Source organism: Zalophus californianus, chromosome 4 (genome assembly GCF_009762305.2).
Source record: "Zalophus californianus isolate mZalCal1 chromosome 4, mZalCal1.pri.v2, whole genome shotgun sequence".
NCBI classification, from domain to species: Eukaryota; Metazoa; Chordata; class Mammalia; order Carnivora; family Otariidae; genus Zalophus; species Zalophus californianus.
The window spans coordinates 13,123,020-13,145,443 of NC_045598.1; the positions used below are offsets into that span (position 1 = coordinate 13,123,020).

At 52.4% G+C, this 22,424-nt stretch overlaps 1 protein-coding gene across 2 annotated transcripts in view; it reads left to right on the plus strand.

Annotated features, from left to right (window-relative positions):
* Positions 1-22,424, plus strand: part of IGSF21 (immunoglobin superfamily member 21) — a 228,949-nt gene that overhangs the window by 95,951 nt on the left and 110,574 nt on the right. For both annotated transcript variants that reach the window (XM_027619248.2, XM_027619239.2), the window contains exon 2: positions 4,360-4,472. In XM_027619248.2, coding sequence (XP_027475049.2) covers positions 4,441-4,472 — 32 coding nt within the window. In that variant the 5' untranslated portion in view covers positions 4,360-4,440. The remainder of the gene's footprint in view (positions 1-4,359; positions 4,473-22,424) is intronic.

Here is a 22,424-nt window from a genome sequence, read left to right on the forward strand (position 1 = left end):
GATAGCTGGCTTCAAATTTGTTGGAGGCATGTGGGCAGGAGAAGCAAGGGAGGAGTCTCCAGAGAAAGAACCAATCCAAGGCATTCAGAAAGTGATGGGGTTCAATGAGAGACGGACTCTGAAAAACAAACTGAGGGTTCTAGAGGGGAGGAGGGTAGGGGGATGGGTTAGCCTGGTGATGGGTATTAAAGAGGGCACGCTCTGCAGGGAGCACTGGGTGTTATGCACAAACAATGAATCATGGAACACTACATCAAAAACTAATGATGTAATGTATGGTGATTAACATAACAAAAAATTTAAAAAAAAAAGAAGGTGATGGGGTTTAGTGGAAAAGCAGCTGGAGAAGTTTAGTCAGACCTAAAGGAGAACTTCCCTTGTGTTTTTCTCTTGCAAAAACCTCCTTGGCCACGAACCCTCGCCGTCCCCTCTCCTGTGCGTGTGTCTGCATCTGGGAAGGTGATTTCTCACCTGTGATCCAGGTGTTGATTGGCGCTGACGCAATCGTCACCTGGTACATCTATATGAAAATTGCCTTGTCGCCTGCCTCTTTCCCCCGCCTCCCCCCTCCCCCAGCTAGTGATCCTCCCTCCAGACCCGAGGCTGCTGCGCCCACACGTCACACACCACCTGAGGCTTGTCCTGGCCCTGAACCGCGGTTCCGCGGGGTGGCGGGATCCCCCGTGCCTACACGTAAGAAAGCTCCAAAAGCAGCGCTTGTCGAATCTCATTTTCATACTCTGCTGATATTAAGGGAGCTCGCATTCCAGAAGGAGAGGCAGATGTGCAAACAGACAACCACACTCCAGCCTGACACATGCAGCAAATGCGGCATCGTACAGGTTGTCGCGAGCGCTGGTGACTGAACGGGAGCCGGGGTGCTAAGACAGCTAGAACGTGGCGCAGGCACCCAGGGAGAAGGTTTTAGTCCCCGCGAGGTGGTACGAGCCCCTCCCTCTGCTTCCAGGGAGGCTAGGCTGGGAGCTGTCACCGCTGGCCTCCACCTTCCGAACAGGGGGCACCTCGGGAGGGGGAGACATAGTCCCTTCTGCCTCGGGTTAGAGACCTGTTCCTGTTCCTGCTGTGTGTTCCAAAGGACTGAGCAAGCCTGGGAGGAGGGGAGGCAGGCGGGACTCGGGGGCCTGTGGTGGGGTGAGTGCCTCCCTCAGCTTTGCACACCCTCCCCTTCACACCTGCCCTGGTTCCACTCCTACAAGATGCTGAGTCAAAGACGGGATCCAGAGTGTACAGTGTTATGAAAAATGTCCTACCCTGGCCCAAATTGAGGGAGCACCCTGAGCACACTCCAGCTTCAGGGCCTTTGCCCATGTGGTGTTCTGCATCTGGAATCCTTTCCCCCTAGATACCTGCGTGGCTCACACTTAACTTTAGGTTGGCCCCCTCAGAGAGGCCTGGTGGGCCACCCATTCCAGAGCTGCCCCTGCCTTGCTGCTCCCTGATGCTTTACGCTGGTTTACGTTCTTCGTGACATTTGTTCCCACCTGCCGTATTTCCCCTCGTTCACTTTTTTGACTGTTGTCCCCTCTTCCGGAACGTCAGCTCTTTGAGAGCAGGACTTGCCTGTTCTTATGGTTTTATGTCTCGTGCCTGGAGCAGTGCCTTGTACTGCATAGATTCCCAATAAATATTTTTTCACGAAGGAAGGCAAGACAGGAAGCTGGAAGGAGAGAAGTCTTAGGGCGGGGGAGCATGCTTAATTTTGTTCAGCGCCGTGTTGGTAATAATCTCATTGCCTGAAACGTCTAGTAGAAGCTCCCTCCTGTCTACACGCTCTGGGAAATGCAGTTTTAAGGCGTCAGAACCACCGCACTTGTACGCCCACCTTCTAAATCTCCTCTTTGGGGGTCCCATGTGCCCCTGCCTGCCCTCCCCCCACCCGCTGCTGTGGAGGAGGCTCTTCACTGCTCTCACCCTGCACGCCCCTGAGTCCTGTTGCCCTGGACCATCTGCCTCACCTTGTGGTGCTCCTAACACAACCACCAGTTACCAGAGCTTCAGCTGTCCCCCCCCGGTCCCCACTGGCTTCACACCTGTAACTCCCCCATGGTTTGCCAACAAATGGCGACCCTGCAAGCTGGCACCTCCATCCCACCATGGCCCGCCTCACACACGCGTGAACCATCTGCACCCACCGTGAGCCGGCTGCAAGATTTACCCAACCGAGAATGTGTCCTTCCCACCTCCTTCGGGCGGGAAGGGGCCCCTCTCTGGTCTTGAGCTCCTCAGCCATCTGGCTTGCAGCTTCAAAGGTGAGACCCTCAGGGAAGGCAGCCCCACTGGACAGGTGAGCCAGGGGGTCCGCCCAGGGCTGGGAATGGCAGCGGACAGGATCAGATCCTGTACTTCTGTCACAGTCCTACAGCAATACCCCCCGCCCCTCTTCCCCAGGGCTGGATGTGAAGTGTCTGCCAGCCCTTCCCTCCCTCTCCCATCATGAGAGAGGCTGTATAGAGCATGGGGGTCGGAATGGACCAGAAGGTTAGGCTTCAGTCCCAGCCCTGTCACCTATAGCTGTGTGATCTTGGTAATTACTCTGCCTCTCTGTTTTCCCATGAAAGTGGGAGTAATACTGTCCTAGGATTGTTGGGACAGGTAAATGAGTGAGTGTGTATTAAGCTCTTAGCCCAGTACCTGCCTCACAGTAGGTGCCATGGAAATGTGACCCATTATTACTATTTCCTGCTTAGGACTGACTTGCCGGGAGTCCTCTCGGTCATTGGGCTTCATCCCCCTGAGGGCAGCTCCTCCTTTGTCATGGTTTGTGATGTGGCTGGGCTTGGGGACTTCCCTGATGGTCCAGGTCGGAAAGGCTTCCCTCGCTTCCACAGCCCCCCACCTTCACCCGCCCACTGAGGGTGACCGGGTCATGAATCTGTCCCCAAACTGTGCATGCCTAGAGGACAGGGCAATGCTGAGACCTTTCTGTATCTTGGACCATGGCCTTGCTCAGAGCAGGTGGGAGCCAACTTGGGGACTGAATGAATGACAAAAGGAGAGGACAGAATTGGTCCTTCCAGCTGGTTCCAGTCACTGCTCTCAAGGACCACGCAGGCTCTGTGGGGCTCCCAGGCAGCCTGACCTCCAGCCTAAGGTTGAGGCTCCCTGGAGGTGAGCCCCCTGCCTTACCCCTCACCCTGGCCTGTTGGGACCTGAAGCCTGGTACCACACAAGTCGATTCTGACTCCACCTTCCAAATTGATCCTGCAGAGGTCGATTCTTGGTCCCCCCCCCACCCCCCACCCCCCCAGCCCCAGGGAGTGATGTAACCATTAAGCTCCAGGCAGGGGTCAGGCCCCTGGGCTCGATCCGCTCAGGTTGCCTGCACAATTGAAATCCCTGAACCCATCCTGGCTAGTTTTCTCATTAAGACAATCGGACTGGATTGATCCATTAGATCAATGGCTGGCCATCAGCGGCAGGAAGCCGATCAGATGGGCCTAGATGATCAGCCCAAGAATGAGGTCCCTTACTGAGCTAGAGTGGGGCCTGGCCCTCTGGGATGGGGCTGTGGGAGGCAGCGGAGAGGGTCAGAGGCCTCACCAAGCTGGACTTCGGTGTGGGGACAGGAGTGTTCCCCAGGCTGTGGCTACCAGGGGCAGCTGGTGAGCGAGACGCAGCATCTGGGGCTTGCAGCGGGGTAGACTCCTTCCAAGATGGTCAGCTCATTGTCACCCCTCCACGACTGTGGCCTCAAGGGGAACCACCTCTCCCCTTGGGTGGCACGGTGTGTGAGATGGGAGATTTAGAGAGCTCCTCGGGGAGCTCTTCCCCCTTCATCAGCAGTAATTTGGTTATGAGGCTGGGAATGGAGGGGTCTGGGCACCTAGAACACCATTTCCTGATGTGGGTTCCATGGCACCCTGGCAGCACCAGATGCTGACGGGGCTTCAGGGATGGCTAAGGGAAATGCTGGGTTAGATGCGTTTCAGCACGCTCATTTCCCGTGGGACTTAACTGGCTAATGCATATCAAGACCCCGTAAAAAGGTCGAAGGAGGTATTGTGTTTGACCACAGGACTGTTTCTCTGGGACATCTTGTAGAAATACCCTGAGGCATTTCCTCCAGCTGCCAACAGGTACTTTGAAGGAAAAATTGATGCCAAGAAGAAATGTTTCTGCAGGGATCTGCAGGAACCAGGGAGGTTCTCAGGGCGGAGATGTCAATGAGAAAGAAGAATGAGTGAGGAGCTGCGTTCAAGTGCATGGGCACTGATCACACAGTCTCCAGGGTGAACAGTGCCCCCTACAGTTGTGCTAACTCTCTCCACACCCTGACCCAGGCAGCCCAGCCCTTCTGCTCCTCCCATGGCCTCACCTCCTTTCTCCTTTTTCCCATAGGCTACCTGACTGTGAACATTGAGCCTCTCCCACCCGTGGTGGCTGGTGATGCCGTGACCTTGAAGTGTAACTTCAAGACAGATGGTCGCATGCGCGAGATCGTGTGGTACCGGGTAAGTCGCCACAGCTCTGCCCTCCGCGCCACAGCCAGGGCTGAAGGCAGAGTGCCCAGAACCCCTCTGGAGACCCTTGCAGGATTGGCTATGTCCTTGGTCCCAGCTCTGTGTTGTCCTGTGCCCTCTGCCCAAACCCTTCTCCAAGAATGCTTTGCTCGGGCTTCTCCTCTGTCCTCAGGCTCTCTCTTATTCTGGTCTCCTTGGTGTCCCTAACATGCCCTTGTGCTCAGAAAACCCCAGCGGTACCAAGTGTGAGAACACTGTGGGCCCTGGTTGCTGTGTAACAAATAAGGAACATCGAAGGCTGGAATTTCAGGTGTGAGGCTTTGGGTGTTGTTCTTGACAGAGCCCGGAGAAGACCAGGACAGCATCCTGGCTTCTTGAAACAAATTACAGACATAATCCGCCTTCTAACTCAAGTACATGTAGGACTATCCTGGTGCCTGGCACCCTGAGCTGGGTCTGAGGAGGGGTGCTCTTAGAGACACACAGATGCACACCTGTCCAGGGCCCAGCTGTTGGCAACAGGAGGACCAACTCTGGGCATGGGACACAAGTGTTGGCCTTTTCAGCCACTGATAAGAGCCTTCATGTGTCTGGGCCAGGCAGCCCAGCCTGGTGTCCCTTGGCCACAAGGGAGTCGGGGCTGGCAGGGCTCAGGAGAAGGTCCAGTTGGAATTGACGTTCTTGCAATGCCATGCTAGGGTTCACACAGAGCAAGGTGCCGCCATCTTGGAAACAGGTTGGACAGAGAACTCCCCTTCCAGGATCTAAAACAGCGTTTGGCCACACGTTTCGGTGAGGTCCAGATAGTAAATGTTTTCCTCTCTGGGGACCGTATGGTCTCTGTCACAACGCCTCAGCTCTGCCATTACAGTGTGAAAACAGCCACAGACAATGTGTTAACGGGAGGCCATGGCTGGGTTCCAATAAATCTTTATTCATGGACATTGGGACTCGAATGTCATATCATTTTTACATGTCACAAAATACTCTCCTTTTTTATATTTTCAACCATTCAAAGAAGTAAAAATACATTCTTGGTTCGTGGACTGTACAGAAACAGGCTGTAGGCTGCTGTGGTCCAGTGGCCATGGTTTGCCAACCCCTGATCTAAAACAACACTTCTCTAACCTCTGTCTGCTGCATTGCCCTTTCTTCAGATGAAACCCGCAGATGACACAGTCGGGTGGAACTGCCCTGGATAGAGCGGATGGAGGTTGCCGATGGGGGGTGCAGAGTGCGGAGTGGGAGAAAAGGGTGGCATGGGCAATTTGAAGTTCAGGCTTCTAGAACTGGTTCCTTTACTCATTCACACTACTGCAGCAGGCACGGGGTGGGGCTTGGAAACCCTGCGTTAGAGAATCCCCCTGGGGCACACTCACCATTCAATGCCCTGACTCAGAACTGCGTTCCTCAATCTCCTTGCTCTCGCCCCAGCCTTGGTTGGACCTTCCTGTCCTTGCTGGTCCTTCTTGCCTTCTTGGTCTTTGATTCATCATCTGCTGGTTTGTTGGCTGTGATTTGAGCTCCTTTTAACCAAAATCATTGTTCTCCATCTTAGCACTGTAGCCCCTCCCACTTAAAATTGCTTCTAACCACCCCCTCCCCCACAGCTCTCTGGGCAGCCTGGGCCCCACAGGTGTGAACCTGGCATTCAGCATCCCACAAGGCCCCAGCGTTAGATGAGATTGCCATCCTGGATAGATCAACAGGCCTAGAGAAAGTCAAGGCATACGCTAAACAGTGCCATGAACTGAATCACTAAGAGGCGTATTTACATGATATGGGAGCTGCTTGGCTGACACACACTGCGAGCATCTCATTAGCAGCTGGCAGAAGGACGCTGCTAAATTAACTGCAGCTCACTTCTAATGACGGGACTGTCTCTCCCTCCACCATCCCTAGATGGGATCGGAATGAGGGGAGGCAAAAGACCCACCCAGCTGGCAGAGAGAAATACAGAGACCCAATGGGAACAGTTTAGGGGGGCGAATCTTGCAGACAGGGAACTATCAGTGTGCACCTCATTGCCTTGCCAGCCCTTGAAGCAACTATCCCCACTCTGGTTTGAAATGGAATTTCTGTTTTGGAGGGGGACGCCAGGGCCGGGGAAAGGCCAGCGCCAAACCCAGGTCTAGGAAGCCTGAACCAGGCTTCCACGTGGCTCCACCCTGTGTCCCCTGAAGATGGGGGAGAAGGCTGGGGCAGGACGAAGACGCCCAGTTTTCAGTCCGGACGTGGACTTTCCCTCCCCTTCTCTGCCCCCAGTGCTGAGAATCCCCCATTATCAACCCCCCCATCCCTCCCCACCCTAGCCTGCCATCCCGTTGATTGCCTTAAAAATCAGTTGCATCTCTTACGATGTCAGGCCCTGTGTGTTGGGCTATGGTAGGCTGCACTAATTAATTTATTTTACTTCATTTCACATCCTTTGACTTCGAGCCTCTGGAGTGGGGAGGGGGTATGTAGATGTATGCAAATCACATGCAAATCGCCCACTGGAGCCAAATGTTTGGGCCCTTGTGCTTCTGTATCTGGATTGAGGGAGCAGGCTCAGTGGACTTGGAAGTCTCCTTGGGACCAGGGGAACCTCGCATGCCCTGTCTGTGATGGTGCGGATGGGGGCAGAGGCCGGGAGGGGGGGGGGGGGCCACCAGGGAAGTGTCTCAATGCTGCCAGTTCTCTCTTCTGTCTGCTGCCGCTCTGGCCTTCCCTCACCCATCACCTCTTTTCCCAAGGAGGCAGCTGAATGGAGAGAGATAAGAGCTTACCAGGATGGGGGCTGCAGGAGCCAAGACTCCTTTTGGGGGAGGGGAAGGCAGGGTTTCTAGAGAATGTAGGAGATGCAGCAAGGGGAGCCCCACTCTCCTCCAGTCAGAACCCCCCCACCAGACAAGCCCCTACATCTCCATTCTCCCACCTCCATCCCCCCACAGCTGCCCCCCCCCAAACAGGGAGCTGCCCAGCGCTGTTTGTTTTCTGTACGTCTGTTTGCTTCCCCAGCTTCCTTTGCCCATCTTCTGTGAATGAGCTTACAGAGCCCAGCTTGGAAGGAAATGAATGGATTACACAGGCCCAGCCAGGGCTGTGTCTCCAATCTCTTTAGAAGGGAAAAGCAGGGCATTGTGGGGAGGCCACCACTGCCCCCTCAGCCCAGTGGGCACAAAATGGCCCAAGACGTGTAAAGCCCAGCAGCCTCCCCTCTGGTCCTGAAGACATTGTCTTAGCAATGGAATCATCCTGAGCTTTCAGAAATGTAATGAATGGATTGGATTCTTTGGGTAGATTGACAGAGCTGATGAAATTGTCTGAAGCAAAAGGGACCACTCCCTTGGGGTTAACAAGACCTCTGGCTGAACATTTGGGAAGGTCTTGCCATGTGGATGCCTTAGGGGTGGGGCAGGGGCAGGGGATGGAAGGAGGTGGCCAGGGCCTGAACCTTGGGCACTTTGCCCCACAGACTCCCCAGTTTGTAGAAGAAAGTGCCAAAACTATAGAATAGACTCAAGAAAGCATATGTGATCAGAGTCCCTGGGCCTGTGCTGTCCAATATGGCAGCCACTACTAGTCACATTGACTATTTAAATTTAAATTGAATCAAATCAAATCAAATCAAATTAAATTAAAAAATCATGTCCTCAGTCAGCCTAGCCATATTTCAAGAGCTCACTAGCCACATGCAGTTGGTGGCTACCATGTTGGACAGGGTAGGTATAGAACATTTCCATCATCACAGAAGGTTCTATTGGACAGTCCGTTACAGATATTTGCAATTTTTTCTGAGGCCTCTGGAATATACTGTGCTTTCCTGGCAAGGGAATAACAGTGGACTGCTCATGGAGCCAGTTTTCCAGGCAAACTTACTCTAACATGAAGTTCTGAAAAATGAATTGTATTTGTTATGTAACCTGCCATCATTAGATTGGGGGGAGAGGCATGGGAGGGATAGGCAGAGTGACCATCATTCTCAGAAGACCTCTTTGAAAACAGATGTCAAGAGGGTTGTCAGGCACTTGAGGTGCTGGGTATTCTAGTTGTCTATCAAAGCCCTGTTCACCCTCAGGACGCCTCACAGCCCTTCTCCCCATCTCTCCGTGCTCTCTCCACCATTGTATGGCTTCCTTTCCCAGATTTGAGTTTCCCAGACTTGCACTTTTTCCCCTAGAAATATGCAGAAGCTAATAGAGCAGGGGTGCAATTCCATACTTGGCCAGTAGGGGACAGTCACCTAAAAAGCAAACTACCCTAGCATTAAAGTCAGGACTTGGTTCTAGAAAACAAATGATTAATAATATCCTTTACTTAATGATTTCTGTCCATTCGCATCTATAACTGGGGACTCATTCAGTAATGCTGCAAATACGAATCTGAGGGGCTAACGTTATTTAGCCTTTACTATGTGCCAGGCACTGGATACATGACTACCTTTCATTTTCACGTTGGCACTGTGAGTTTGGGTCTATTGTTAATGCCTACTCTTCAGATGAGGAAACTGAGGCCATCCAAAGAGACCATGTCTCAGCTCATGTCGCCTTCCCTGACTTCCGCAGTGTTCTAGACACTCCCTCCTCTTTGCGTGTCTATAATCCAGCTCATACCTCTCTGTGTCAAAACACCTGTCTGTCAACTGGACGGTGAACATCCTCAAGGGCCAAGGCCAGACCTTTTCCCCACTGTATCCACAGAGTCACCTCAGTAAATGTTTGTTAAGTGACCAAGTGATAGAACTATAGATACAATTGCAGACCGTGCCACATGGCCCACCTGTGTTTCAGGTGGGGGTGTGTGTATAGCCAATAGTAACTGTCTGCGGGGGACAGAGGGTCTTTGTATGCTCAGGGGGCTTGGTGGCGTGTGGGGGAAAAAGGAACATTTCTTATTAGGGAATACCGTCTAAACTCATTTAGTTGGAGGTCACCTGCCCAGCAGGCAAAGCCAAAGATCTGTTTATATCATAGAAATCCATTAAACAGCCACAGAGAATCATGGGAGTTTAACCTTTCATAGCAGTTTTTATCATCTTTCCTTTGTTTTGTCTCTTTCCTTCACCATTTGTCCCCCAGAGCTGTGCTGGGCCCAGGTTACAAGGCCACAGAAAAGAGAGCCACGGAGGGAGATAGAGGAGGAGATTGATCAGCAGTGATAATGCCCTGCTTTCAGAACCCCAGTATCTTGCTTCTTTCACCTTGTGGGGAGCGTGTGCCTGGGTGTTTGTTTTGCAGTATGAGTGCCTTCTCCGCGATGCTACCTGGCCAGGGCAAGCTCCCGCCTGGGGGCCCTGCTCGATCCCTGTGTGACAGGGCTATGTCTGCTCTGGCCCACGAGGCTGGGAAGCGTAAGGTAGGAAGACAGAGGGCTGAGGCATCAGGATACTTGCATATGAGTTCAGGGTATGTGTCCGGGCAGTGACCTAAACTTTCTGCATTCTAGAAACCTCCTGTGCAATCAAGCATGAAAACACCTTCATTGTAGGCTTCGAGAGATAACGTCTGCAGTCAAACAAGCCCAAAGCGTGATTCATTGTCGCCCTATTCACCTAAATGGTGGCCGTTGTCCCTGCATGTCTCTTGGTAGCTTAAGGGATCGAGAAAAGGAAATTATAAACTGAGAGTGGAAGGTGTTTTTGGAAGATGACCAAGGATCGTCGGATTCCTTGAATTCCATCCTCCCACCTACATTCCCAAGGCAGAAGGGGAGAGACAACCATTTAAAATGGTATATTCTCTGTGTCTACGTGGTTATGCTGGATTTCAAAAACTCACTGGATTTCAATTCTTGGAAATGTTATCACATAGCTAAGCCATTTCAGTGGATCTTAGCTCTTCTCTCCCTGAAGCAAAGAGTTATTTCGAAATGGTTTTACTGGCATTGGCTCTCTTTTAGTGTAAGTCCTTGACAATGTTTTGTTGTCTGAAACCAAAATAGAAAGTGGTGATCATAAGGGGAGATTACGGTCCAATGATACCATCAAGGGCGAGAAGGCAGGTACGCTCTTGGCGATGAGTAGAGACCAGGCCTAAGTCCTGGAGAAGGGAGCCGGACCACCCCTCTGGCTCCTCTGGCTTGGACCCAACCTGACTGCTCCTTATTCCTCCCCTGGACCCACGTCCTGATCTGACAGCTCCTAAATCTGGAGGAGGAAGGGAGTAAGAAAGACAAGACACATTCTTCATAGAACCAGAGCCAAGCTGGTCCGAGCTGCCTTGTCCAGGCCTCCTTCCCTTGCCTCTAGCCTCCCAAAGGGGCAGGGTCTCTCTGATGAAGAATGCCCCAGGCCCTATCTCACCACCCCAGTTACGTAAGAGGAAAGACAGTGTGCCAGGGAGACGGCCTGCCAAAGGACAGCTAATCATAGAATAACTAATAACACATAAAGAGGAAGAACACATTTCCCAGGCTAGTTCCATTGCACTTTTTTCTTCCACCCTCAGGGACAGGTTGAATCCATCCCAGACCCTAATCACAGGGCTCCTCCTTCTGGGGGTGGAGTGGTGGAGAAACCCGGGCGCTCCCCCTAGAGGTCAGAGTGTGAATTGCAGTTATTGCGGCCCCAATCCCTGGTCTTTTAAGGGCGGTTTGGAGTTGTCCACCTTAGCCGCTCTGTAGAATTTTCGGAGGGACTTGTAAAAATATGCCGATGGCTGAGGTTTGGGGCCTCAGGGCATTTTACTTTTAACCAGTTCCCCAGATGATTGTAATGCACTTGGCCCAGCCAGGGACCATGTTCTGGTACATGGGAAACTCTGATTGGAGCCAGCTGCTCCATTCGCTTGGCCGACATTAATTAATCCAGCAAGTAGTTAACTGAGCAGGATGGGTCTAGGCACTGGGGGTGCATCAGGGAACGGGACACCAAGATCCTGAACTCCCGTAGTTGAGCTTGGGGGAGGAGGTAAAAAGATAAACAAACAGGAAAAATACCAGACCAAAGTAAGGGCGGTGCATAGAATTAAAATAGTTTGGTGGGATCGAAAGGGATTGAATGGTCAGGAAAAGACTCATTTAAGCTGAGACCTCAAAGGCAACAAGGAATCCATCTTGCCAGGGGAAGGAGATGGAATATTCCAGGCAGAGAGAGAAGCACCTGCAAAGGAGCTGTTCTGGGAACCAGCTTCGCAAGTTCAAAGAACAGAAAGAGAGTCCACCTGCGGGGCTGGAATGCAGCCGGTTGTGGGGAGTTAAGAGATGAGGCGAGACAGACAGATAGGCAGGACCCTTCACGCCAGACCTTGTGCTCCAGGGCACCAGTTCTGGAGTTGTTCCAAGGGCAGCTTTGGAGGGTTTGGAGTAGGAAAGTAACGGGATCTGGTTCACTTTATTAAAAGGTCACTTGTGGGTAGAGGGTGAAGTGTAGGGGAGGCAAGACTGGAGTCAGAGGGTCCGCATGGAGGTTGTTCCAGCAATAACAGGCAAGGGGTGACAGTGGCTTGGGTAAGAACTGGGATGGTGGCCGTGGAGACGGTGAGAGAGAAGGAAGTTCTGCTGTGGCCTGCAGGTGGCATCTAACAGGCTTGCTAATGTGTTGGCGGGAGGCAGGAAAGGAGGATTCGGGTGACTCCTGGCTTTCAGGCTCCAGCAGCTAGCTGTGGGGGAGGGTGCTATTTCCTGAGACCGGGAGGACAGGAGGGGAGGAGGGGGCTCGCAGGGATTCCCCATCACCTGTGTTAAGTTCCAGGTGCCTCTAAGACATGGGGTTGGAGCTGTCAGAGAAGCTGCTGAGGTTACAAGTCAGAGGTTCTGGACTGCGGTCAGGACTGGAGACTCATACTTGGGGGCCTCAGATATGGATGGTGGGCCTGGGCGAGAGGATGGGGAGAGGGGGCGGGAGAAAAGCACCCAGTGCTGGCCCCTGGGGTGCTCAAATGTTAGAGATAGAAAAGTAGACCAGGGAAGAGGCTGGGAAGGTGCAGCCGGCAGGATGTGACGAAAGCTAGGTGTATGGGTGTCTCAGATCCCAAGGGAGAAGAGCCGGCTCTGTTCAGTGCTGTGACAGGTTGACTTAGGACAAGACCAGAAGAGTGACCGTGATTTTGCCACATGGAGCCCACTGGGAACCTGGACAAGAGCAGCCTCGTTGGAGTTAATGGGGCAGAAGCCTGCCTGGAGGAGGCTGAAGGAGGCCCGTAAGCTACTGGTGACATGGCCTCGATCTTCCAGACAAACCTTTGCTGTAACATAGACTCAGTTGCTTCTGTTGGGTCCCTCTCCGTTTGTATGTCTTTCGTAAGCTACCAGCTACATTATCTATTCCGAACTCGCCCAGCCTTGCAGCCCAGACCTGGTGGCAACCGTGCTCTCCTCCTGGAGGATGGGACAGTGGCTGCAGAGAGAGTTTGGGGGATCCCAGAGTAACTCAGCAGTGCATGTGGTATTTGGAGGAGAGATCCCAGCTCTACCATCCGATTAACTCAGTGGCCTTTGGACAAAAGCCATGCACACAGCCTCCCCAAGGCTCTGCTCCATGCTAAGCCCGGTACTCGGGGCTGGAGACAGAAAGAGCCAGGTGGACCCAGTGCCCCCGAAGGGAGAGATTCTAATCCAGCCAGGCTTCATTACATTGTAAAGATCTGTTTCCTCATCTGGCCAATGGGCTTAATCGCCTTCCCCCAGACATCTTACAGGGATTTGTGTGAAACAGAGGAGATGCCCTGCAGACAAGCTGCTTCCTTCACCCACAGGGCAGGGGACAGAGGCTTTGCTTAGCTTACTAAATCCTCTCTTTGCCCCTGGCCAAACCTCTGGGAGGCCTCTGACCTCGTTCACCAAGATGGAATTAAGAGATTCTCCTACGAAGTTCCTTAGCACTTTGTACATACTTGCATTAGAGACGTATCACCTGGTATCTTAGTTATTCATCTCATTTTTGTGTCTATCGCTGAGTTTTATTTATCTGCTTCTCCAGTATGTGCCATCATGCTGGCAGACCCTGGGCCAGGGTCCTTACATGGGGTCTTTGGATTCCTACAGAGTAGTTGGATAAGCTTCTGGGGTGTCTCCTTGAAATCCCAGGAAGTATGCCCAAAATGTTGTACGTGGTTCTGGGGAGAGAGAAAAGGGGAATTTGACGTCCCCCTGAAAAGCTCAAGAACAACAGCAGGTGTCCCCAGGTGCTCGAGAGTATGAAACGTGCAGGGTTTCCACCCTTGGCTCCTCAGGGGCCACACTCAGGATGGATCTAGGAGACCAAGGGGCTGCAAGGCTTCATCAAAAACCTGTGGTCCATGAGCTCTCCGGGGACCTGGTGGGAAGAGGGTGCTGTAGTTAACCTTACGTGGGAAGAATGTCGGGCGGTTGGGCTCAGCCCAGACACCACAGGACAGTCAGTCTGGGTGTGTGCATGACACCCTTGGATGGAAGAAGGAGAAAAGAAAGGGGGGGGAAGAAAGGCTTGCTTTGGCAACATGTCACCGTTCTCCCTGGCACAAGGCGGGGTTTTTTTTGACCAGAGAAATCCATCCTCTTTGGAGGATTAAGATCAAGTTTGTGATATTGGCAATGAGACCGTTTCTCTGCCCGGAGGCTTTCACACAGGACTGAGAAGAGCTCTTGGCTCCCAAACTGTTGAGAGGGACACCCAAATAACAAGATGTTCTATTGCACCACACTTGGACACCCCCAGAAATAAACTCTCTCATTGGATGCTCGTGAGAGACATGTAGGCTGGCAGGCCCAAGGTGAACATTTTGATGTCTTAGCTCGGTCTGGGGAGTTTGTCCTCACTTGCCAAGTGCACAGAAGAGAAAACAGCAGGGGTCTGGGGCCAGACATCCTGCTGTGTGACCTAGAGCAAACCAGTTTCCCTCTCTGAGCCTCAGTATCTTCATCAGTAAAATAAAAGGTTGAAGTGGGATGGTCTGTATAGAATGTGCTGTCTCTTTCCCACCTTGCAACCAGCCTCCCTCCTTCCGCCAGAGGACGCTAAGCTGGGGAGGAGGCTGGCACTTTGCGCTCCCAAGGTGAGGCTTGGGCACTCCTCAACAGAGGTGGAGAGGCTCTGAGCCAGTGGACTCTGAGAGCTATACTGAGCCCAGAGGGTGGTTTCCAGCAGCCTTGGCCTGACTTAGCCCTGCTGGGTCTAAGTGACAAGGGGCTGACTTAACTTGTCGCAGAGGATTAAAGGTGAACTTGTACTCCAGCACGCCTGGGGTATAAAGTAAGGTGGCTGAAGTGAGGGATGTTTCTGAGAAACACCAGCCCAGGCTCCTCCGCCCTTCCAAGTCCTTCCTTCTCCTCCTCAGCCCACCTTCTCCTGTTTGGGTGTGTCATGCTGTGGGAAGGGTGACTGTGCCTTCTTACCTGGGGACTCGGACGCCCACAGGCATTCAGTCTCCCCGTTCCCGGCACTTTTCCAAACCACGGAGGTGATCACTGATAGTACCATGACTGCACTCCTACCTCTCACCCCACCCTTCACAAGAGCTCCCATCACCTTAAGGACCGTGTTCAAGGTCCTTCGTGATTCAAGCTCCGTTAGCTGATTTCTGCAGCAATGCTTCCTACCATGTTCCCAAATGGACCCACCACTCCTATCTTATGGCTTATTTGCAGTTTCTGGAACGTGCTGATGCACGCACCGCATCATCCTCTACCTGCTCCAGCTGGCAAACTCCCACTTGCTCACCACGGTCAGCTACAAGGTCATTCCCAGAGACCTCCCCTTCCTCCATCCATTTTCCCCTTCCAGCTTCTTCCCCATTCAACCACCAGGCTGAGTTAGATTCTCAGAACATTCTCAAAATACTCAGAATTCTGCCTCCTGACCTGACATCCTGGACTCACATGTTCATTTCTGAGACAGGTGTTTCTCGAGCACCCACTATGTGCCGAGCACTGGGAACAGAGCACTGAGTAAGAACAACGTAACAACCCGTGTTGTTTGTACAGCGCTTGCAGTTAAGCAGGGAAATGGGTATTACATGAAAGATTATCAAAGAAGTGCTTTGAAATTGTGGTAACTGCCCCCAAAAAGGCTTGGTGTTTGCTAGCTGAGAGCTCACAAGGGGGTGATTAATTATAATAGTGGAATGTCTTTCCCCCGGAATGTGACCCCTGTTGGTAAAGGCCAGGTGTCCTGTCTGTCTCTGTGGCCAAGCACATACCTAGAGAATGAATGAATTCGTGAGTGAGTGAGTGAGTGAGTGAGTGAGTGAGTGTATGAATGGCTTATGTTGTTCTGAGGGACACAAAAGTAAAAACTTTTAGCGGATGAGACAACAAATATTCTCACAATTAGAGCTTGTCAACAAGGGATGGGGTGTCTTGGGAACTGAAGAGATCCCCCAGCCTTAGAAGTTTCTAAGCTCATGTTAGAATAGCCATGGGTCAAAAATGCAAAAGAAAGGATTTCTGGCTTCCTGGCCCAAGTGAGCACAGGGCAGGATGACGCTGTCCATTCCAGCTCTGGAGTTTTACGCTATATCAAGTCCAGCTTCCCAGCAATGACATCGTGACAAGGTAGGGAACAGAGCATCCACCCAGCTTGGCGAGGCCACGCATCAAGTGTGGGACACCAGGTTCCTGGAAAGTTCTAGATTCCCACGAGAGGGGCGGATTGTGGATGTCCTGAGAGTCACACGCATGTGGGTGCCCCACCCTTACATGAGCCTTCCAAGCGGCTGAAGCAGCAGATGCCTGGGAGCTGGGAAGAGGGGAGGACCGGATCCAGAAGACCACTCTGCAGCCAAAGGTCATGTCCAGCCCCACTCTGAACATGTCACCCTGCCTGCAACACATCAGGGCAGCATCCCCATCATTCTCATGATGGAAACCGGGATCACTGCTGTCGCCGGAAGCTGCGGCCCCTGCCTCCTCTCCAAGCTGGTCTCCCCGTGCCCCCGGGATGAGACTCCAGAATGAGACTCCAAGAGCCTTGGGGGCGGAAGAAGGCGGCCTGCAGAGGAGGGAGAATGGGCCCTGCTCCTGGAACACCACTGTTCCCATTTCAAAGCCTGGGATCCTAAGGTGAGGTGCCATTGTGCTACAGGAGAGTGGCCAGTCACACTTTGAACCCAGCTGCCTGACTCCAGAGCGACGCTTCTGGGGAGGGGCCACCAAAGGCCATAAATGCCATCCTGGGGGGCGGGAGGGATTTCTCCCCCAGTGACGGGCAACCCCAGGGCTGGACCCTCAGAGGGGCTGAGCCCCTGTGGCCTGGGGAGCCTGTGTCTTCCCCATAATCATCGTCGCTACTGCCATCGCTGTGGCCCGGGGCAAGGCGTGTTAGGCCTCTCTCGGTCACCTCGCTGAATTCTCACAGAAATCACTGGATGCCCGTACTGTTGTCCACTCTAGAGCTGAGGACACTGAGGATCCTAGAGGTTGGGGAACTGGCCCCCAGCCTCGAAGACAGTAGGGTGGAGCGGGTTTGTCCACCAGCCCATCTGACTTCCCCTATAGCGCACGGGATGGTCCACAGAGCTGACGGGGGCAGGGGGGGGGGCGTCTGGATCCCCCTTGGGGAAGCTCCGAGCCTCCCCCTTGGGGAGAGGGCTGGCCAGGTGAACGGAGTGGGTGGGAGCAGTCGGGGTCTGGCTGCTCGGGACTGTCCTCATCATGACACAACCGGGGCCTGTCTGCAGAGCCCCACAGGGGCCGTCACCCTGGAAGGAGAACCCCAAGGAGAACAGCGTCCCCCCACAGAGACAATGCAGCAGCACGCAGAGCAGACAGGTGGAGGGGACAGGACCTGTGCCCATCCCCCGGGCTCTCCGCTCACGCAGGGCAGCTGTCCAGGTTCCTTTGGCGAATGTGGGAGAGAGATTTGTGCTCCCGTCCACAGGAGGGTCTTCTTCAAATCGTGGCGCTTAGCCCTCAGAAACCCTGTTCTTGAGGGAGACCGGCAGCCTGGAGTAGCGGGAAGTCTGAATTGGAGACTCTTTTTCGAGAAATGAAATTTATTATTATTATTATTATTATTATTATTTCGCAAGTGGTAGAGGAATGCAAATGAGTGTAAATAAGTGTTGTCAAGTAGTGGTTCTTGGGGGACCTGCTTTAATGGAGATAATAATCACTTTAATTGGCACATTAATTATATGTGAGCAGGTGTTTCCAAAGTAATTGAGGGCGTTGGAAAGCTGCTTATTTCCTGAGAGTGGCTGAAACATTCCCCTTTGACCCTGTTTACTCTATGAATATCAAATTCCGCCAGGGGACAGAGAGACATGGAGCCTGTCTGAATCCGTGTGCTTGGACTGACTGAGGTTTCCAGGCCATTCCTTCTTGTATGGAACTGACTCCCCTCGGACCCCCATGCGGGGTGCCGTTCCTGGCCCATCCTCTGCTAGGAGAGACGGGATGGCACAGAGGCACACACGAGGTGCCCCCGCCCTGGGCTGGAGCTGCTCTGGAAGGAGGAGGGGACAGAATGTACAGCAAAGAGAGGAAGAGCAGGTGCAAAGGCCCTGAGGACTGGCCTGCTGGCACCGCATCAGGCGCTGGTGAAGGATGGGGAGGCTGGGGCAGGGGGAGGAGGCTGATGGCAGTCAGGGACTCAAGCAGGACGTGCCACAGCTGGGGTCCCGTCTAGTGGAGCTTGGATTGTAGCCACAGGGGGCATGTGAAGAATTTTAAGCAAGAAAGCAACAATAGCCAATTTTCCAACTCTCTAGACATCCCCCCAAAGATATCTGAAAAGCGTCTCAGACTTGACATGGCCAAAGGGAAATTCTGGATTTCTCCTCCAAAGCCGTTCCTCTCCATTCTTCCCCATCTCAGTAAATGGTATCTTCATCCACCTGGTTACATAGGCCAACCACCTAGGGCTCTCTGCTTTCTCCTCCCTTCCTTTCCCCTCCCCCCACCCCATCCTATAGCCCCTCCATTTTACTCTTCAAAAACACGCCCTGAATCCACTTGCTTCTTCCCATGTCCTGGCCACCCCTCTCTCACCGAGCCTCTATCACCACTGCCTGCTTCCAGTCTGATTCGACCCCCCCCCCGCCCCCCAATCCAATGTCCACACAGCGGCCAGAGTGCCCTTTTGGAGACAGAACAAGGTCAAGTCATTCCGTAGCTTTAGGATAAAACCCCCGAGGCACGGCTCTGGCCCTGCCCCTCCCTGATCTCCTTCTCTCTTTGGCCTTCCACCACGCCAGCCTTGTGAGTGTTCTGTAAGCACCCCCAAAAGTCCACCGCTTCTAAGAATCCAAGCTGACCTGACTCGATTCCTGATACGTGAGAGCTTGTGTCTGGAAGTGCCTCAAAGAAAAGCAGCCTGTGCCCCCAGGAGTATGTGGACCGGAGGTGAAGAAGCCACTGAGCACGGGGATGCTGGAGGCAGAGAGATCCGAGGTCAGTCCCAGGCTCCACCTCTCCCTCTGTCACCCCTCAGCCTCCATGCCCATGTGTGTACAACGGAAGGGAGGCGAGAGTAGCCATGCAGCCCAGTTTGCCTGCAACCGTCCAGACGGTGCTTGTTATCTGAGGGTAATTGTTAAGAGCATCTCTCTTTCAGTCTCAAAAGTATACTGGCTTGGGTGATAAATCACACCGTTGCCAATTTGGTGTGCAGGCAGTACTTTTCCTATGTTAGCTTTCATGATGGCCCTCTGGTTCTCTGTGAACACAGGCTGTGGACAGATTCGAGGACAGTGCCCCATGCATTGCCAACAGCCCTAGAACACTCTGCGCATTGGTTGGAGAAAGGGAGGGTGCCCAGCCTGCTGGATTAAGAGAGCGCTGACTTGAACTTCACCTCCCTCTCCTTTTCCAGCAGGGATAACGTGCCATGATCCCACCCAGCTGTCGGGCTGAGATGGGACCGGGAGGGATGGCTGGTTTGAAGGGGGTGTTGCAAGGACCCTGGGGAGACCTCCTCTGCATCTGAGAGCCCGTGCTGGAGGGGAACCAGCTGGAGGCTGGAGGGAAGTCCTTCCGTGGATCCCTCGGAGAAATCCAGCTGCGTCACCGACCTAGTTTGCCCTTTCCAAACAATGGCTTACTCCCCCTCGAGTCATCTTTCAGCAAATAGTTATCAGGAACCCACCATGTCCCAATTGGGGTGCTGGGCGCTGCTCTAGAGTTTCTGTCCTGGTTTAATAAAGGAAACTGGTGACCTTGGCGTGTTTGTCTTTTATGCAGACATCTTACTGACCTGTCAGTTCTAATAGGTTTTTTAAAAAACTTGAATCTTTTGGATCTTTTTTTTAAGTTATGCAATTATATCATCAGCAAATAGTGGTAACTTTTCTAACACCCGAGAGATACTATCTCATAACGTATAAAAGCACATATCCTGGGACCAGATCACTTGGATTCAAACTCTAGCTTTGCCACGGAGAAGCTGTGTGACTTTGGGCAAGTTACTGAATCTCTCTGCGCCTAGTTTTCTCACATCCCCGAATAAACTTAGGATAGCGCCTAGCACTGCAGAAATATTGGTGGTGTTATTACTTATTGAACGTATTATAACTTGTTGACTTATTCTAGTGTCTAAAACCTCCAGAATGCTTGTAAAATGTTTTGTTGTCTTATTTCTGTTTTTCATCGGATTGCATTTAACACTGTCTATGGTATTTGCTGCTGGTTTCTGATAAATACTATTTGTGTCGTATAAAGGAAGTTCACTTCTATTCCAATTTTACCTAGGGTTTTTATAAAGAAAAATTAATTAAATGCTTCTTAAGAATCTATTGAAGTAATCATATGGTTTTTCTCCTTTAATTTACTAATGTAATGAATTATGTTGATGGTTTTCCTAATATTGAGCCTCCATTGGGTTTTTATAATTTCTTTAAACAAATATCTTGTGTCCCAAATTGAAAGAACTCTCAAGTATTTATTTTTTATTATTATAAATGGAATCTTTCTCATTGGATTTTCTGTGGGTTTCTGGGATGTAAGAGTGCAATGCAATTGATTTTTTTGTGGCTTTATCTTGCATCCTACAAATTAGATGAATTCATTTATTCTCTTTAATAAGTGTGTGGTGGCTTTCCTTGTATTGTCCGAGCATTCAATCTCCCCACCTGACATTTTTATTTCTTTCTTTCATGTATTTTTCAGATATATTGCATTTATCCACGAACAGCTATGTGTTGCATGCCTACTGTGTGCCAGGCACTGAGCTAGTCTCTGTCTCCTCCATGACTCAATAACCTCTTGTCACTTTTTGACAGGACGAAGTGGTCAGTGAGGTACCTTCTCCGTTGACATGTTGAGAACAGAGACCCGAGGAAGGGATTGAATCCCCCAGGTCCCAAAGCCCCTTCAGTTCTGATCGGGATTCAAAGCCCATCAACCCTCAGGTCAGGCTGCCTCCTGACTGATGACTCTCGCCTTTAGGGGGGCAGAAGTAATAAACTTTGACCCCAAGGGGCAGTTTCAGACCTCTGAAATGCTCTGGTCATTTCTCGAAGAGAAAGTGAAGATAGATGCCCTTACACTAAAACCTGACCTTGAACGGACCAGCTCACTGTCCCTCTTCTTGCCCTTGCATCTGGGACTTGCTTGGAATAAAAAGGAGCAAATGTCACTGTTCTGCTTTTTCCCTTCAAGCAGCATCTCAGCTGTGAGGGGCATGAGTTGGAGCTGCAGTGTGCCTTCGCCCCAGGCTCATCCCCCAGTCCCCCCCCAAGCCTGTGGATGATGCTCTGCTGCTCCCCGAATGAGTGTCCCTGTGAGACCGTTGGCATATCGGTCCCCAGCAGGCTGCTCTGCCTGCCCGGCTCACCTCTTGCTGCCCCAGGACTCACGTCCTGCCGGCTGTCATCTTGCTCTTGCTTTTTAGCTAATTAGCCCATCTCATCTTGCACAGACGACCCCCTTCCCTCACACCCTTAGGGGCGTGTACCTTGTATTCTTGCTTCGCCTCCATGGACAACTTCATCATCCTTGTGGGCGCCCTGGCCCCGGCCTCCAGACTCCCCCTCTGCAGTCTCATCCCCTCCGGGCATTGCTGTGGAGGCCCTGGACTTGGGCCTACCCACTGCCCGCCTGAGAAGGCCATGGCTCTGACTCGGCGTGTGCTCTACTCAGCGAGCCCCATGCTTCCGACACTTTTATTAATTCACACCAAACCCCTGTGTGGGTTTGTGGAGGCCTGTGTTGCATGTGGCACCAAAGAGCTATCCTGCCTACACAAGCCGCAGGCTTCAGAGCCTCCAGGGGTCCCAGGCAGCCCTTGGGCGCAGCCCCCCAATCCCGGGCTCTCAGAAGATTCTAGCAAATCCATCAGCTGCTGAGGCTGGGTTTGGAAGCTGCTCCTTGATTATTCACGCCATGCCAGGCACAAAGCTGAGAGCTGTCCATGTACCACCCAAAGCAGGAGCTGGGAGCAACTCCGTTGTAGAGATAGGGAAACTGAGGCTCAGATTTGTGACATGAGTTGCCAAAAATTGCAGGGCTGGGATTTGAATCCAAGTCCTTCTGACTCTGGAGCCCCACGCTAGTCTTTTTCTTGTTCCCCTGAGACATTCAGTGGGTGTGAATCTTCCACTTCACGGGGGCTGCTGGCCTCGATGACCCCAGGATGGAGCCGGCTGTGTCAGGCTTCCGGAGATGAGACTGGTGCTCCAGCCTGTGCCCCAGCTTGGGGCCGCAGGTGTGTCTTCTTCCTCCTCATCCAAACCCCACCCGGTCCCCACTGCTTGTTTTTGTCATCCTGGGTGGTGACAGCGAATGAGGGCAACGTCTCTTGAGGGCAAGCTTCCAGAGTACTTGGTGGAGGTGGGCACCGGGAGATGACAGGCAGGAGGGAGGGAGTTCCCTGCACTGCCCCTGAGCTCCAGCCCATAATCGGTCAGGAAAGAAGCAGCCTGTGTGGCTGGTGGCAGGTCATTGGCCCCTCCTGGAAAATGAGGGAAGGAATAACCCCCATGGGGCATTGTGGGGGATAAAATGATATGGTGCCGGCAAGTGTTTGCTGCAAAGTCTGGCAAACAGTATCAATAGCAGTAATAAAAGAAGCTAATATTTACTATAGGCCACTGACTATAGGCCAGACAC